The following is a 16396-nucleotide window of genomic DNA, read 5'->3' on the forward strand; positions in this document are numbered from 1 at the left end:
GTATAAATAGAAATTTTAATTTTATTTAATTTAAATTAAAATAGTTGCATGTGGGCTGGGCACAGTGGTTCATGCCTATAATTCCAGCACTTTGGGAGGCCAAGGCGGGTGGATCACCTGAGGTTGGGAGTTCGAGACCAGCCTGACCAGCATGGTGAAACCCCGTCTCTACTAAAAATACAAAAATATGCCAGGCATGGTGGCACCTGTAAACCCAGCTACTCAGGAGGCTGAGGCAGGAGAATTGCTTGAACCTGGGAGGCAGAAGTTGCAGTGAGCCAAGATTGCACCACTGCCCTCCAGCCTGGGCTACAGAGGGAGACTCTGCCTCAAAAAAAAAAAAAAAAAAAAAGACAAAGAAATAAATAATAAAATAAAATAGTTGCATGTGGTTAGTTATCACCACATTAGCACAACATTTTGGACCATTATAATATGCAGCTTCCCCAAAGGAATAATAACCGTTTCTCTCTCACATGTAGTAAGGTAAAAACTTACAAACTGTGTATCAGATACAAAAAAAAAATTGTATTATTTATAACTCATCTTGTTCTCAAGCCCCAGTCCAAGTGAAAGTGCAAGAAAAATCTTTGTATTGCCAGGGAAAAGCAAATCAGCCTTCTCCTGTTTAAGCACGGTCTCTTTCAGTCCATACCAGTTCCTTTTGTTAGATAATCAATCTATTCCTAGACTTCTACCAGGCTGCCTTTCTACCTTGAAAAGGCCTCCCCTCTCAATCCTCCTTATCAAATGGCATTGGTTGAGGGGAAGTTCATGTATCATCAAAGCAGTGGCTGGGCACTGTGGCTCATGCCTGTAATCCTCGCAGTTCGGGAGGCTGAGGTGGGAGGATCCTTTGAGCCTAGGAGTTCAAGACCAGTCTGGCCAACATGGCAAGACCTCGTCTCTACAAAAAAATTTTCTTTTTTTTTTTTGAGATGGAATCTCACTCTATCACCCAGGCTGAAGTGCAGTGGCGTGATTTCGGCTCCCTGCAAACTCCGCCTCCCAGGTTCAAACGATTCTCCTGCCTCAGCCTCCCTGGTAGCTGGGATTACAGGTCTGCACCACCACGCCCAGCTAATTTTTGTATTTTTAGTAGAGACAGGGTTTCGCCGTGTTGGCCAGGATGGTCTCAAACTCCTGACCTCAGGTGATCCACCCACCTTGGCCTCCCAAAGTGCTGGAATTACAAGCCTGAGCCACCGTGCCCAGCCTACAATTTTTTTTTTTTTTTTAAGAAATTAGCTGAGTGTGGTAGCTTTCATCTGTAGCCCCAGCTACTTGGGAGGCTGAGGCAAAATGGTCACTTGAGCCCAGGAATTTGAGGCTACAGTGAGCTATGATGGCACCACTGCACTCCAGCCTAGGCAACAGAATGAGACCCTGTCTCAAGAAAAAAAAAAAAAAAGGCAGGTGTGGAGAAAAGACAGTGCAATGTGGCTTGGCTACTCTGGCCTGGACATCAGTGCTGGAGATCATGGATGTGTAGCTTGTCCCACATGATTACTTTAGGCACTCTGTCAACATCAGCTGCTAAATTCTAAGGTTCCTTTTCCTGCCCTGGTCTCCAGTTGTAAAGTCCCTGTAACAAGCAGCTTTTATATTCTGACCCCAGGTCTTCTTTGGAATTTCAGTTCTGTTAGCTTTTCCACGTGCCCCACGGAGGCTTGTGTGAACTTCTGATTTTTTACAAAGATCTGCAGTTATTAGGGAATGCAGGCACTATCTTGGGCCCATTTGCCTAGAAACCTCCTCAACCATTTCGAAATTAGCACTTGGATGCAGTCATGTGTCTCTCGCCTTTACTGAATGGAGGGCGTTTTCAAAGGGGCTTTTGATTTCTTGGATTATGCACTGAGAAGTCAGGAGAAAGCACTCCTAGACTGAGTCCCAAAAACTTATTTGGATGTTTCTTCCCAGAGCATGAACCTAAACCTTTTCCCCCCTTTCTTTCTTTTATTATTTTTTTTTTTGAGATGCAGTCTTGTTCTGTCGCCCAGGCTGTAGTGCAGTGGTGCAATCTCTGCTCACTGCAACCTCCGCCTCCTGGGTTCGACCGATTCTCCTGCATGAGCCTCTCAAGTAGCTGCGACTACAGGCACTCAACACCACGTCCACCTAATTTTTGTAATTTTAGTAGAGACAGGGTTTCACCACTTTGGCCAGGGTGGTCTCGAACTCCTGACCTCAGATGATCCACCCGCCTCGGCCTCCGCCTGTTGGGATTACAGGCGTGAGCCACCGTGCCCAGCATTTTCCTCCTTTCTTGCTTTTCTTTCTCCTTCTTCCCTGAGTCTTGGGCTGTCTAATTCCTTTTCATGATTTGGCTCTTCTCTATACACGGCTTTATAATAAAACTCAATTTTCCAACATCTAAGCCTTGCTTTTGATATATGAAAGGATGCTTTTAAAATTCTGAAATCCTTTTCTTATAATAAAGTCTGACTTGCCAGGCCATTTTCTCATGACTGATTTTAAGATCCTAGTTTGCTTTGTAAAATCTGAAAATTGACTTTTTCATCCTCTTTTCCATTTGTGACCTAACAGTCCACATTCTCTCCAGAGCAAATGGTTGCCTCAGAATAATAAATAAATAAATAAATAAATAAATAAATAAATAGATAGATAGATAAAAAAATCTCATTCCATCACTAGGAAAAGAAAAGCATATTGATATATTTTTAAAACGATTACTAGAGCTACTTCCTGAAAGCTGGTGAAGCACTCTTGTGCTAATTTTAAAAGGGAACCTCTTCCTTTGAGTGAATGCAGCCCACACCAGAGCTTTCAGCTTGGGGCACCAAGCTCAGATCCTACTTAATCATCAGCCAAGTGTGCTGTGTGTGAGTAACCCGCATAACCACACATGGTAGTCCTGGATAGCGCCCAGGTAACACGTATGTGTATTGCACAATTTTCCTCAGTAGACACCTGATACTGTTGTTTTCTTGATTATCTATTCTCTCCGGAAACTTCCCACGCCAACCTCAGGGTGTTTCAAATAGTTTCGCTGCTGCTGTTTGAACATGCCCCTACTGCCAAAGGTGGTAAGTGGAAAGAAGATGAAATTCAAGCTGATGGCTAGGCATAGTGGCTCACGTCTGTAATCTCAGAAATTTGGGAGGCTGAGGCAAGAGCATCACTTGAGCCCAGGAGTTCGAGACCAGCCTGGGCAACAGAGCGAGACCTCATTTCTTAACAACAGAGCGAGACCTCATTTCTTAACAACAACAGAAAAATCAGGCATCGTGGTGTGAGCCTGTAGTCCTAGCTACTTGGAAGGCTGAGATGGGAGGTTGAGGCTGCAGTAAGCCACAGTGAGCTGTGACCACGCCACTGCACTCTAGTTTAAGCAATAGAGAGACACCCTGTCTCAAAAGAAAGAGGAAGAAGAAGCAGGAGGAGGAGGAGGAGGAGGAGGAGGAGGCGGCGGCGGCGGCGACGGCTGGGGGCCATGGCTCACGCCTTTATCCCAGCACTTTGGGAGGCTGACATGGGCGGATCACAAGTTCAGGAGTTCGAGATCAGCCTCGCCAACGTAGTGAAACCCCGTCTGTACTAAAAATACAAAAATGAACCAGGCATGGTGGCACGTGCCTGTAGTCCCAGCTACTCGGGAGGCTGAGGCAGGAGAATCACTTGAATCCGGGAGATGGAGGTTGTAGTGAGCCGAGATTGGGCTGCCACACTCCAGCCTGGGCAACAGAGCGAGGCTCTATCTCAAAAAAATAAATAAAATAAAAATAAACTAAAAAAAGAAATTTAACTTGGACTAATCAGATTTTCTTTTTGCGAGATATGGGTTGGAACGGAAGGATTTCAATCTCAGATTGGGCTTCTTGAATGCAGTAGAAGGGAAACCTTGGGATTTGAATTTCCATGCTCTCCACCACTTAGAAAGGGCAGTGAAGAAAACCTTTAGGCAAAGAAACAAGACATTTATTGAGAATGCTGCCTAGGTTCCTGCTGTCCTTCCAAAGGATTCATTCTAGTACTTTCTTAGGACTGATTACTGATTGCACTTCTATTTTTGAGTTCTGTAAGCCTGAATTTTTATAATAAAAATTTTTTCTCTCACCCTCAACGGATGCTTACTTGAGTCGTTTTCTGTAACTTCCAACAAAAGAAATACTAACTTTATGTGGATTGTCATTTTCCTCTAGAACTGTTTTTTTCAGAGACTAGGTCTTGCACTGTTGCCCAGGCTGGAGTGCAGTGATATTCACAAGTTCAGTCATTTCCCACAGCAGCCTGAACTCCTGGGCTCAGGTGGTCCTCTTGGCTCAGTCTCCTGAGTAGCTGGGACTACATTGAACTTTTATTTTCCCCCGACATCAGATGGGTAATACGCCAACATCCTAACAAGGTTTGATGGAGGCACATCTTACACATAGTGTGAAAACCCAATCATCATACTTATGAACTATGAAAGGATCAGAACTTTTAATATGTTTTGTGTTTAGTTGTATCAGAGTTCAGTCAGGAAACAAAAATTACTGTAGATATTTGAAGCAGTGGGGGATTTATAAAACCATTGGAAGAGTTTGAGGCTCAAAGTTCAGGGAAGACCGTCACTAGCTTCCAATTCACCACTTTATACCTGGCCAGGTTAATTGCTCCAGAAACTGCTCTGTTACAAATGCTTACAATATCTTACTGAAGTTCAAAAGGGAGGTGGAGGAGGAGATGTTGGAGGAGATGTTGGTTCAGCAGCTTCCAAAATTAACAAGAGATTTACTCATCTAAAAACCATACTGGCCGGGCACAGTGGCTCATGCTTGTAATCCCAGTGCTTTGGGAGGCTGAGGTGGGCAGATCACTAGGTCAGGAGTTTGAGACCAGCCTGGCCAACATGGTGAAACCCCGTCTCTACTAAAAATACAAAAAATTAGCTGGACGTGATGGCAGGCACCTGTAATCCCAGCTACTTGGGTGGTTGAGGCAGGAGAATCACTTGAACCCGGGAGGTGGAGTTTGCAGTGAGCCAAGACTGTGCCACTGCACTCCAGCCTGGACAATAGAGCAAGACTCAGTCTCAAAAAAAAAAAAAACAACAAAAAAAAACCACAGCTGAGCACGGTGACTCATGCCTGTAATCCCAGCACTTTGGGAGGCTGAGGTGGGTGGATCACTTGAGATCAGGAGTTTGAGACCAGCCTGGCAACATGGTGAAACCCCGTCTCTACCAAAAAATACAAAAATTAGCTGGTTGTGGTGGCACGTGGCTGGAATCCCAGCTACTTAGGAGGCTGAGGCATGAGATTCACTTGAATGAACTCGGGAGGTGGAGGTTGCAGTGAGCCAAGATCACGCCACCGCCCTCCAGCCTGGGCAACAGAGCAAGGCTCTGTCTCACAAAAAAAAAAAAAAAAAAAGAAGCAAGGAGAGGAAATAATTGAGAGTTATTGTAAAACCCTAGAATGTCAGTCAACTCATTGCTATGGACTGAATTGTGTCCATTCAAAATTCACATGTGGAAGTCCTAACCCCCAGTACCTTTAAAGATATGACTAAGATAAGGTCTTTAGGATGGGGCCCTAATTCAATATAAGTGGTGTCCCTATAAGAAGAAGAAGAGACACCAAATATGTGGGTGCAGGTGAGGGCACAGCAAGAAGGCAACTATCTACAAGCCAAGAAGAGAGACTTCAGGGAAACCAACCTTGCCAACTTCTTGATCTTAGGCCTCCAGCCTCCAAAGCTGTATGAAATAAATTTCTGTTGTTTAAGCCACCCAGTCTGTGGTATTTTGTTATGGCAGCCCTAGTAGAGTAATATACTCCTCCCTACCCTGTTTTCATGGAGGCGGTGGTCATGTCACATAGTGCTGGTGGTGGTGGTGGGTGCGTTGGGTGGCAGGGGTTGGGGAGGCAGGCAGGTTTAGGGAGAAAACCTTGATTGCCTGACCCCTGGTTTCTTTCCACTAGTTCTCACTGCTGCTCGACATTCTGGTCTGTGGACCACTCACTTCCAATGTAATGTCCTAGGATGCCATATCATGAATTAACTTTGCAGGATTCTGAAGTTCTCTCAGTATGTGGTGTGCTAGATAATAAGATCAGCAATTATGTACCAAAATAATCCAAATTATGATTTCGCCTGGAACATCTCTTAATTCTTCTGAAGTGAGTCTTTATGATCGTCAGCGATCTGCTATTTCTGAGTGAGATACATGAAATTTCAATTTCTCTTCATGCATGTGCCGAATTTTCAGTTACATACAGTTTTTCATGACCAAATTGATTAGTCTGACTAGACATCCATGAAATGAAATGTGCAAGGTCTGATTTAGCCCTAAGAATACATCATTAGGTATATACAGCCACTGTTTTTCCTTATTCTGTTGGGATTTCTTTGAAAGGCATTTCATTATAATTTATTTGCATAAAATCCACAGAAAAATACTAACTCAATAAAGAATATAAAGGTGCACATTATGGGAGAGAAGTTAGACTTAAAAAGTTAGCATGATGCCCTTAATTCAGTGTCATAGTGTCTACCTGCAATTCTTTTTTTTTTTTTTTTTTTTTTGAGATGGAGTCTCACTCTTGTTGCCCAGGCTGGAGTGCAATGCCGTGATCTCAGCTCACTGCAATCTCTGTCTCCCGGTTCAAGTGATTCTCTTGCCTCAGCCTCCTGAGTAGCTGGGATTACAGGCACCCAGCACCACGCCCGGCTAATTTTTGTATTTTTAGTAAAGACGGAGTTTCAACATGTTGGCTAGGCTGGTCTCAAATTCCTGACCTCAGGTGATCCGCCTGCCTTGGCCTCCCAAAGTGCTGGGATTACAGGTGTGAGCCACCGCACCCAGCCCTACCTGCAATTCTTAATGTTAACTCTTGAACTTTCAGTCACTTATACTTTTCATCATACATCAAATACAACAAAAATACGTAGTTTTTCCTTTTTTATTATTTGAAGCAAGGAATTGTTTCCCTGCTTGCATTTTCTTTGTCCAATTTCATCGAGATATACTTTAGTTATTTATTTATTTTGAGACAGGATCTTGCTTTGTCACCCAGACTTGAGTGAAGGGTAGCCATCATAGCTCAATGCAACCTCAGCCTCCTGGGCTTCTCCCGCTTTAGCCTTCCGAATAGCTAGGGATGCCACCATGCCCGGCTCAGAGGTATAATTTAGTTGCAATAAAAGGCACAGTTTTTTTTTTTAGATGGAGTCTCATTCTGTAGTCCAGGCTGGAGTGCAGTGGCATGATCTCGGCTCACTGCAACCTCTGCTTCCCAGGTTCAAGTGATTCTCTTGCCTCAGCCACCTGAGTAGCTGGGATTACAGGTATGTGCCACCACACCCGGCTAATTTTTGTATTTTTAATAGAGATGAGGTTCCACCACGCTGGCCAGGCTGGTCTTGAACTTGTGACCTCGTGTGATCCACCTGCCTGGGCCTCCCAAAGTGCTAGGATTACAGGCATGAGCCACCACGCCTGGCAAAAGGCACAGATTTTAAGTGTGCAATTCAATGTGATTTGACAAATGTATGTAGTTATGTAACCCCCAGTACAGCGATGATATTGAACATTTCCTTTACCTCTAAAAGTTCACTTGCATCCCTTTGTTGTCACCCCACAACTACTCCAGCCTTTGGCAAAGTCTGATCTGATTTCTATTACTGTAATTTTGCCTTTTCTAAAATTTCTTAGAAGAGGAATCATACAGTAGATTATTTTATTTTATTTTTTATTTTTATTTTTTGAGACAGAGTTTTGCTCTTGTTTCCCAGGCTGGAGCGCAACGGCTCAATCTTGGCTCACCGCAACCTCCGCCTCGCGGGTTCAAGCAATTCTCCTGCCTCAGCCTCCCGAGTAGCTGGGACTACAGGTGCACGCCACCACGCCCAGCTAATTTTGTATTTTTAGTAGAGATGGGGTTTCTCCAAGTTGCTCAGGCTGGTCACGAACTCCCAACCTCAGGTGATCTGCCCGCCTCAGCCTCCCAAAGTGCTGGGATTACAAGTGTGAGCCACCGCGCCGTTTTTGGTTTTTTTTTTTTGAGATAAGAGTCTCCCTCTGTCCCCCAGGCTGGACTGCAGTGGTGTGATCTCAGCTCACTGCAACCTCTGCCTGTTGGGTTCAAGCAATTCTCCTGCCTCAGCCGCCTAAGTACCATGCCCAGCTAGTTTTTGTATTTTATTTTTAGTAGAGATAGGGTTTCCCCGTGTTGGCCAGGCTGGTGTCGAACTTCTGGCCTCAAGTGGTCGGCCCACACTGACCTCCCAAAGTGCTGGGATTACAGGTATGAGCCACTGTGCCCAGTCCGTGCCTGGCTACTTGAAAAAATATATACATTTTGTAGAGACAGCCTGTTGTCCAGGCTGGTCTCAAACTCCTAGGCTCAAGTGACCCTCCCAAAATGCTGGGATTACAGGTGTGAGCCACTGTGCCCAGCCTTTTGGCTTGTTTTAAAAAACTGGTTTGTCATCTTATTACTGAATTGTAAGAGTTGTTTATATATTAGGGTACAACTCCTTTATCAAGGTATTTGTTTTGCAGATATTTTCTCCCAGGTTTTGGTTTGCCTCGTCTTCCTTCTTTCTTCTTCCCCTCTTCCTCCTCCTCCCCCCGCTCCCTCTCTCCCTCCTCCTTTTTCTTTTCTCCTCCTCCTTCTTCTTCTCCCTTCTCCTCCTTCTCCTTCTTTTTCTTCCTCCTCCTCCTCCTCCCCCTCCTCTTCCACCCCCTTCTCCTCCCCTTCCTCCTACTCCTGTTCCTCCTCACCTTTAAGGCATGAGGGATAAGTTCTTTTAGTCAACTTTACATGAGCCACAGATATTTGTACAAGGTTGCACTATCCACTGGATTTTGGAAAGATCACTGTATTAGTCCATTCTAGCACTGCTATAAAGAGCTATCTGAGACTGGGTAATTTATAAAGAAAAGAGGTTTAATTGGTTCATGGCTCTGCAGGCTGTACCAGAGGCATAGTGGCTTCTGCTTCTGGGAGGCTTCAGTAAGCTTCCAATAATGGCGGGAAGGCAAAGGGGAAGAGAAGTGTCTCACGTGGCAGGAGGGGAGCAGGAGGCAGGTGGGGAGGTGTCATATACATTTATTTTATTTTTTAGACATGGTCTCCCTCTGTCACCCAGGCTAGAGTGCAGTGGTGTGATCTTGGCTCACTGCAATCTCTGCCTCTCAGGCTCAAGCAATCCTCCTACTTCAGCCTCCCAAGTAGCTGAGTCTCCAGGTGCTCACTACCACACCTGGCTAATTTTTCGTGTTTTTTGTAGAGACGGGTTTTTGCCATGTTGCCCGGGGTGGTCTGAAACTCAAGCGGCAGTAGTTTGTCATGTTGGTCTCCCAGTTTGGGATTCTCCCACCTTGGTCTCCCAAAGTGCTGGGATTACAGGCGCAAGCCACTGCACTGGGCTGTCATACACTTTTAAATGACCAGATCTCAGGAGAACTCACTCAAGATCATGAGGAGACTTCCAACAGGATGCTGCATAACCATTCATGAGAAATCTGCTCCATGATCCACTCACCCTTCCCCCAGGTCCCACCTTCAACATCAGGCATTACAATTCAACATGAGATTTGGCAGGGATGCAGATCCAAACCACATCAATCAGTAACCTAGGAAACTTGACGGCATTTTCAGTGCCCTTAGCTAAACTCCTTAACCTATCTAAGCTTAAATTTCTTTATTTGATAAGGAAGGAAAATAATATTTATATTATCTATCTCTCAGAGTTGTGAGAAGAAATCTGACAGTACTTCTTATTTGTATTTATCATCATCATCATTATTATTCATTCATAGCTCAACTGCATGGACAGTACGTTGAAAATAGTAAATTAGTATCACCTCCCTAATCACTTCCCCAATGTTGTTGAAATGTGTCAATATTTGAATATATGCAAACTGAGTGATTTCTACAGTTAAACCTCAAGCAGAGACCAAGATTAATAATACATTAAATTTTAATAACTTGGATTAAGTTGTGTTTGGGTTAACGATAAATATCAAAAGATAACTGTTATACCTATTCCAGATAATAAATGTATTACTTTCCGTAATATCTGGAATAGGTATAATAGTTATCTTTTGATAGAATCCTTGATGGAGAATCTGGTGGCAAGGGGAATTTAACGTTTTTAGTAGGAAACTGAGTTTTTCCTTTCAGAGGTTGAAGAGGGAAACTGGTTCCCTGGGGCCCTGAATAAGGCCCCAGTAAAGGCAATATTCAATAAATACCTGGTGCTGGCAATTTTTAATTTGGTTGAGTGATGTTGTTACTCCTAGTTATTTTGATTCTAAATGACTTTGTGGAGATACATGAACATATGGATTTTACAATGATCTTTAGTTTCCTCTTCGGCCTTTGGACAACACTTTTCATAGCTGGTTACATCTGAAGCATTTAATGTTCCTGTTGAAGAGCTTGAAATATAGGGCCTTTTGAGACTATTCCAAAGCAGGTGATAAAAACAAAACAAAACAAAAATCCAGGAGCAAAAAACGAAGGGTCAGGGTGGGTGGCTCATGATTGTAATCCTAGCAGTTTGGGAAGTTGAGGCAGAAGGATTGCTTGAGGCCAGGGGTTCGAGACCAGCGAGGGAAACATAATTCGATCCCTGTCGCTACAAAAAATTAAAAAGCTCAGCCCGGTGTAGTAACCCACGCTTGTAGTTGCAGTTACTCTGGAGGCTGAGGCAGGAGGATTGCTTGAGTCTAGGAGGTCTAGGCTGCAGAGACCCGTGATTGCGCCCCTGTACTCCAGGCTGGGTAACAGTGAGATCCTGTCTCAAACAAACAAACAACCCCCACCCCTAAAAAAACGTGCACATGACCTTAAAAGTGTAGGAAGATTACATGCCAAGGAGAGTCAGAGAAAAGAGAAATTAGGACAGGAAAGCACTACAAGCTATGTATGTTTATCTTATAATTGAGTCTTTAAGGGCACGGAGTATTCGTACTCAACTTATACCCCCAGTGTCTAGTACACCGCTTGGTAAACAGCTGGCAATCAAGAAATGTTTGCTAAATTTTAAATGAATTGATGGGGGCGGAAGTTCAGAAAGTAAAGCCTGATTCGCGTTATTTCTAAGAAGGCAGAGGAAATAAAAATCTAGTTTTCCGTACTTTGTCCCTTTTTAATCCTTCTCTGAATGGGTGTCCCTGATTCACTGACATTTCCTAATTAACCAAGTTCTGCCAAGTTTCACATGAAACTTGGGGAACAGATTTCATTCCCCCACAATCATCCTGTGGCGCCACCTTCCGGAGCTGTGAGGAAACTCCGGACTTCCCCCCAACACCGCCCCCTCCCCCCACCCTCGGTCTCCGCTTTCTGCGCTCTGCCGCGTTGGTTTTCGGAGGTGTCTGGGCGCATGCGCTTTGAACAGGCAGCCTAGACTAGGAGAGACTACAATTCCCAGAAGACAGTGCGAAGGAAAAAAAAATCCCGCGGCCCGTGGGGTGGGAGAAATAAACGCTCGCGAGAGAACGAGGTTCAGGAGGCTGCGCGGAGTGAGTGTAGGGGGGCCGGAGAGAGTGAGGAGGAAGGGGAGGAGGTGCAGTCCCACAATACCAGGCGGGAGGGCGGGTAGGCAGTTTGTATCCGGGCTGTGAGGTGCTCGGAGCCTCGGCGGACCTTGCTGCCTCTGTCTCTTTAACGCGAGAGGAAGCGATGCAGAGGGGTGGAAAATGGCAGAGCTGCAGATGTTACTAGAGGAGGAGATCCCGTCTGGCAAGAGGGCGCTGATCGAGAGTTACCAGAACCTGACTCGGGTGGCGGACTACTGTGAAAACAACTACATACAGGTGAGGCGCGCTGGCGGCCGGCGGGCGCTGGCCGGGTCGAGGACCCGCCGGAGTGACCAGCCCACTGGGCGGGGTGGGGAACTGCCCTGACCTCAGCGGCTGCCACCAACCCGAGCCCCTACCGCAGCCCCAACCCCAGCCCCAACCGGGGACGGAGCGAGTGACCGGGCTGAGGGAGTCGGGCTGCGATACAGGAAGTGGCTGTGGTGGTGGAAACCGATAGAAGGGGAGAGAGAAAATGGGCGAGGGAGTCGGGAGCCCGCCGCCGCCGCAGCCCGGCGCCCCCCTCGCGTCCGCTTCCCCCAGGGCCCGGCCACCGGGGTCGCGCACCCCCCAGGTAGCCTCCAGTCCTCGGGGCCGGCGTCCCGGAATACCCCCCAGCTGCCGCTGCGCCGCCTCTCTGCGCCGGGAGAGGAGGTCCAGGACGGGAGAGGGGAGAGGAGAGGGCAGAGACGAGGCTGAAGCCGCAGAAGGGAGAGGACCAGCGGGGTGTGTGTTGTTGTCGGCGGAGGGTGGGGTGGGGGCGATTATGTCAGTTTCAGCCCCCAGAGGGTGTGTCTTTTATTTATTTATTTATTTAAAAAAAATTTGTCATGAGTCACATTACATCGACCTCCCGGAGGAGAGGAGGAAGCGGGTGTGGGGAGTGAGGGAGGGCGTTTGAGAGAAGTTCATCTTAAAATTCCTTTAATTAAAGGTTTGTAAATCTGCCTGCTTGTCCATTTTCAAGTCGGGTTTTCTTTTCCCCCTCTCATCGTTTTCACTTCCGCCCCACCGTAATATATTCTAAGAGGTTGTTACGGCTGCTATCATTAATTATCAAACACGAATTGTTCTTAACTCCTTGGAAAAACGGCTTAAATACTCTCCCTTCTCCCAAAAGTTCTTGAGCTGTAGGCTTCATAAGTAACTTAAAATAGACTGGTGTTATCGCCGGTTGCTTATTTTCTGAGGTTTCTCTCTTAACAAGCTAAGTAAATGTATAGTACATGAATCCAAATACAGAAACGAACAGAGGTAGCCTCCGAACTACAACGTAAAAATATCTGTTATTGTAAATTAGAAAACTCTTGGGACTTTATGACAGATGTTTGTTCGTTTCTCTTTGGATGATTGGAAGTGAAGTGTGTATGGTAGTTTTGAAGCTCTTTGACTGTGTAAACCAACAGTTTGCACTAGAAACAAAGTAGCACAGTCCTTTGTATAAATATAAAGACACCAGGAATGCTCTTGCTTTTGGTAAGGCAAGGCCAAAACGTGCTTTGAAAGGTTAGGGTTATTGCAATTCAGAACTAAACTATTTATAGAAATGCCTCCCATGTGATTATAATTTTTAAGAACCGACGTTTCTGTGTTGGCAAATGCTTCCCCTCTTTATTTTTAGAGGGAGATGCTGTTTTCAGAATGTTTTGAATATTTCTCAGTTTTCATGTTAGTAACATTGTATCTTCAGTAGCACTACTCGGAATTTATCTTCACAATTTTTCTTTCAAGCTTTTACTTTAGGAATTCTCCTGATAAGTGAACTTGTTGAATGCCTGCCACATCTACTGTATCACTTTGTGCAAACTTTATATTTAGCCATTCGAAAAACTTTTAAAAATCTAGTAGAGATGTGGATATAGTTTGCAAATATAAAAGTGATCTTGTAGTTTATCGATATTAAAAATAGGCAACTTTTATTCAACTTAACATGAAAAGCCTTGGAATTGAGGAGAACCTTAATTTGCTGAAAGTTTTAAAGATTTTTGAAAGCCAAAAGGAGAGCACAGTAAGTTTAATTGCTCCCTTTCCAGAAAAGTTATGTCTTCTTGTAGAAGTCAGTAGATAAGTGCTTCATACAGGGGTGGCTCCTTTTTGTTTTGCATGTTGGGAAATCTGACAAGTATATAGTGTGGTAACTATGTGTTGGCAACTGTTGGTAACTGTAAACGTGTTTTAACCTGTCTGTGTACTATTTCTTTTCCAGGTAGTTGTATGCTGTAATGCTTTTTTTTTTTTTTTTACCCCTCTCTGACCCCTTTCCTTTACTCCTTTTGCTACAATCATGTAACTTTGAAGCACTTTAAAACTTCATTGCTAAAACCTCTAATTAAGTCATGTTATTTCTCATACAGTCTCTCACTTTATAAAATGTTAGTGCCATGGTGCACTAATAGAGCTACAGTCAGTGGCCCCATTTTTTTTTTTCTTTTTTTGCGGGGGTGGGGTGGGGTATAATCCTAAATCTGACACCAGTGAGGTGTTTTGTTCATACTGGGGGAAAAAAAAAAAAAAGAATTCACACAAAGCGATGATTATCTAAATACCTTAGTAGCCCTTATACATTGGGCTGCATGATCCAGGCCACTAGTTGCCTCCCTAAGGGACTCAGACAGGGTCAGGCTCAGAAAGTGATGTGGAAGTTGATGTGGTAGGTGGTGCTGCTGACTTTGGTGCTAAGAATGGGGAATGAATAATATTAGAAATATCCATTAGAGTGTCTGTTGAGGTCTTTCTGTATCCTTCCTGTGACCTGATTGGGTTATTTGTAACTAATACTCTTCATAGATATATACCTCTTCTCAGTGAAAGTATGCAGTTCACGTGTGCTTTGAGAATTTTTAAGTAAGGTGAGCTAAGTTATTGCTTGGGTGATTTTTGTTCTGAGATTCACTTTTCATTTCGTTTTTCTTCAGTTTGAAAGTGCAGTCCAGTTTAGCTTAGGTGTGTAGCTGAGAAACTCTTTTGGCGGTGGTGCATTTAAGTTCTTGTGGCAGTTTATTAGTTCTTTGGCTCTGTTGACTTTTAACTAGTAGATTGTATTATTAATAGCAAAACATCTGAAAAGATTCTACTACGTTAAAAAGGACAGTTTTTTTTCTTTCTTTTCTTTTTTTTTTTTAATTTGAGACAGAGACTTGCTCTGTCACCCCGGCTGGAGTGCAGTGGTGTATGAACACCACTCACTGCAGCCTCGACCTCCTGGGCTCAAGCAGTCCTCCCACCTCAGCCTCCCAAGTAGCTGAGACCACAGGTGTGTGCAAGGGCAGGGTTTTAAAAGTTGCCATGGGGTAAATAATATTAAAAATAGAAAGTTTTTTTTTTTTTTTTTTTTTTTTGAGACACGGTCTTGCTCTGTTGTTGCTCAGGCTGGAGTGCAGTGATGCCATCATGGCTTACTGCAGCCTCAACCTCCTGGGTTCTGGAGATCCTCCCACCTCAGCCCCCCCAGGAAGCTGGGACTACAGGTGTGCACCACCACTCCCAGCTAATTTCTGTATTTTTTTTGTAGAGATGGGGTTTTGCCATGTTGCCTAGACTGGTCTCAAACTCCTGGGCTCAAGCAATCTGCCTGCCTTGGCCTCCCAGTGTGCCAGTATTACAGACGTAAGCCACTGCACCTTGCCAGAAAGTTTTTTTTTTTTTTTTTGAGATGGAGTCTCGTTCTGTCGCCCGGGCTGGAGTGCAATGGCGCGATCTTGGCTCACTGCAACCTCCACCTCCTGAGTTCAAGCGATTCTCCTGCCTCAGCCTCTCAAGTAGCTGGGATTACAGGTGCCCACCACCACGCTTGGCTAGTTTTTTGTGTTTTTAGCAGAGGCAGGGTTTCCTCATGTTGGCCAGGCTGGTCTGGAACTCCTGACCTCAGGTGATCTGCCCTCCTCAGCCTCCCAAAGTGTTGGGATTACAGGTGTGAGCCACCGTGCCTGGCTGAAAGTGTTTTTATATAGTCATTTATGTAGACATAGAGAAGAGACTTTTCCATCTTCGTTTAATATGACCAGATTGAATTTTTCATGCCAAGGATAGTGCTTAACTTGAACACACATGTTTAGCCAGTTCTCTGTGCTCTACCTTAGAGGTAGTTCATACTGCCTTTGTTATGGGAACTATTCTGGGAAATAGGAAGGAAAGCTGAGTGAAAAGGAGTAGAAACTGCTTAAGAAGGTTTGTCAGGATGCAGATTGGTAGGTTGGGGGTAAGGACAGAAAAGTCTTCATACAGCTTGACTTTAAAATTTAATTTTATGTTTTGTCTGGAATTCTACCAGGAGCTTTATTTGGGTTAACAAGTATGTTCTAAAGTCTAGGAGTATGAAGGGGATATCATCTCAGTATGTTACTGTGAGCTACTCACTTCAGCTTGCTTTCCTCCTCCTGTGACATTTGCTTCATTAGCACATTTAATCTCAGAAGGTGGGTAATTTTTGAGCAGGATCTCTTTGGAGTAGGTAAAAGCTAACATTTCTGATACTGTACACTTTATGCCAGTTTACAAACTGTGTCAGTTTTTTTTTTTTTTTTTTTGAGTAACAGGTGGACAATTAGAGGTTCAGAGGTATTAAATACCCAACCTAAAGTTCAGTAGCTTGTATGAGGTGGGTCCTGGAATCAAACCCAGATTTTCTCGATTCCAAATCCCAAATTCCATCTAATAAATCCTGAATGGGTTTTTTTTTTTTTTCTTTAGACAGAGCCTTACTCTGTCACCCAGGCTGGAGTGCAGTGGCATGATTTCAGCTCACCGCAACCTCCAAGCAATTCTCCTGCCTCAGCCTCCTGAGTACCTGGGAATACAGGTGCGTGCCACTGCACCCAGCTAATTTTTGCGTTTTTAGTGGAGACAGGGTCTCAC

The 16396-nt window shown here is 44.5% G+C and overlaps 1 protein-coding gene and 1 non-coding gene across 18 annotated transcripts in view; one reads left to right on the forward strand and one right to left on the reverse strand.

Annotated features, from left to right (window-relative positions):
• Window positions 1-4335: 4335 nt before the first annotated feature.
• On the reverse strand, window positions 4336-4438 carry LOC116466215 (small nucleolar RNA U13). Its single transcript, XR_004247452.1, has one exon. It is a non-coding gene; the product is annotated as a small nucleolar RNA U13 (small nucleolar RNA).
• Window positions 4439-11528: 7090 nt separating this feature from the next.
• Window positions 11529-16396, forward strand: part of ABI1 (abl interactor 1) — a 119645-nt gene continuing 114777 nt past the window's right edge. For all 17 annotated transcript variants that reach the window (XM_032144719.2, XM_032144763.2, XM_032144729.2 and 14 more), the window contains exon 1: window positions 11529-11779. In XM_032144719.2, coding sequence (XP_032000610.1) covers window positions 11663-11779 — 117 coding nt within the window. In that variant the 5' untranslated portion in view covers window positions 11529-11662. The remainder of the gene's footprint in view (window positions 11780-16396) is intronic.

This window comes from Hylobates moloch, unplaced genomic scaffold (genome assembly GCF_009828535.3).
Source record: "Hylobates moloch isolate HMO894 unplaced genomic scaffold, HMol_V3 SCAFFOLD_3, whole genome shotgun sequence".
NCBI lineage: Eukaryota > Metazoa > Chordata > Mammalia > Primates > Hylobatidae > Hylobates > Hylobates moloch.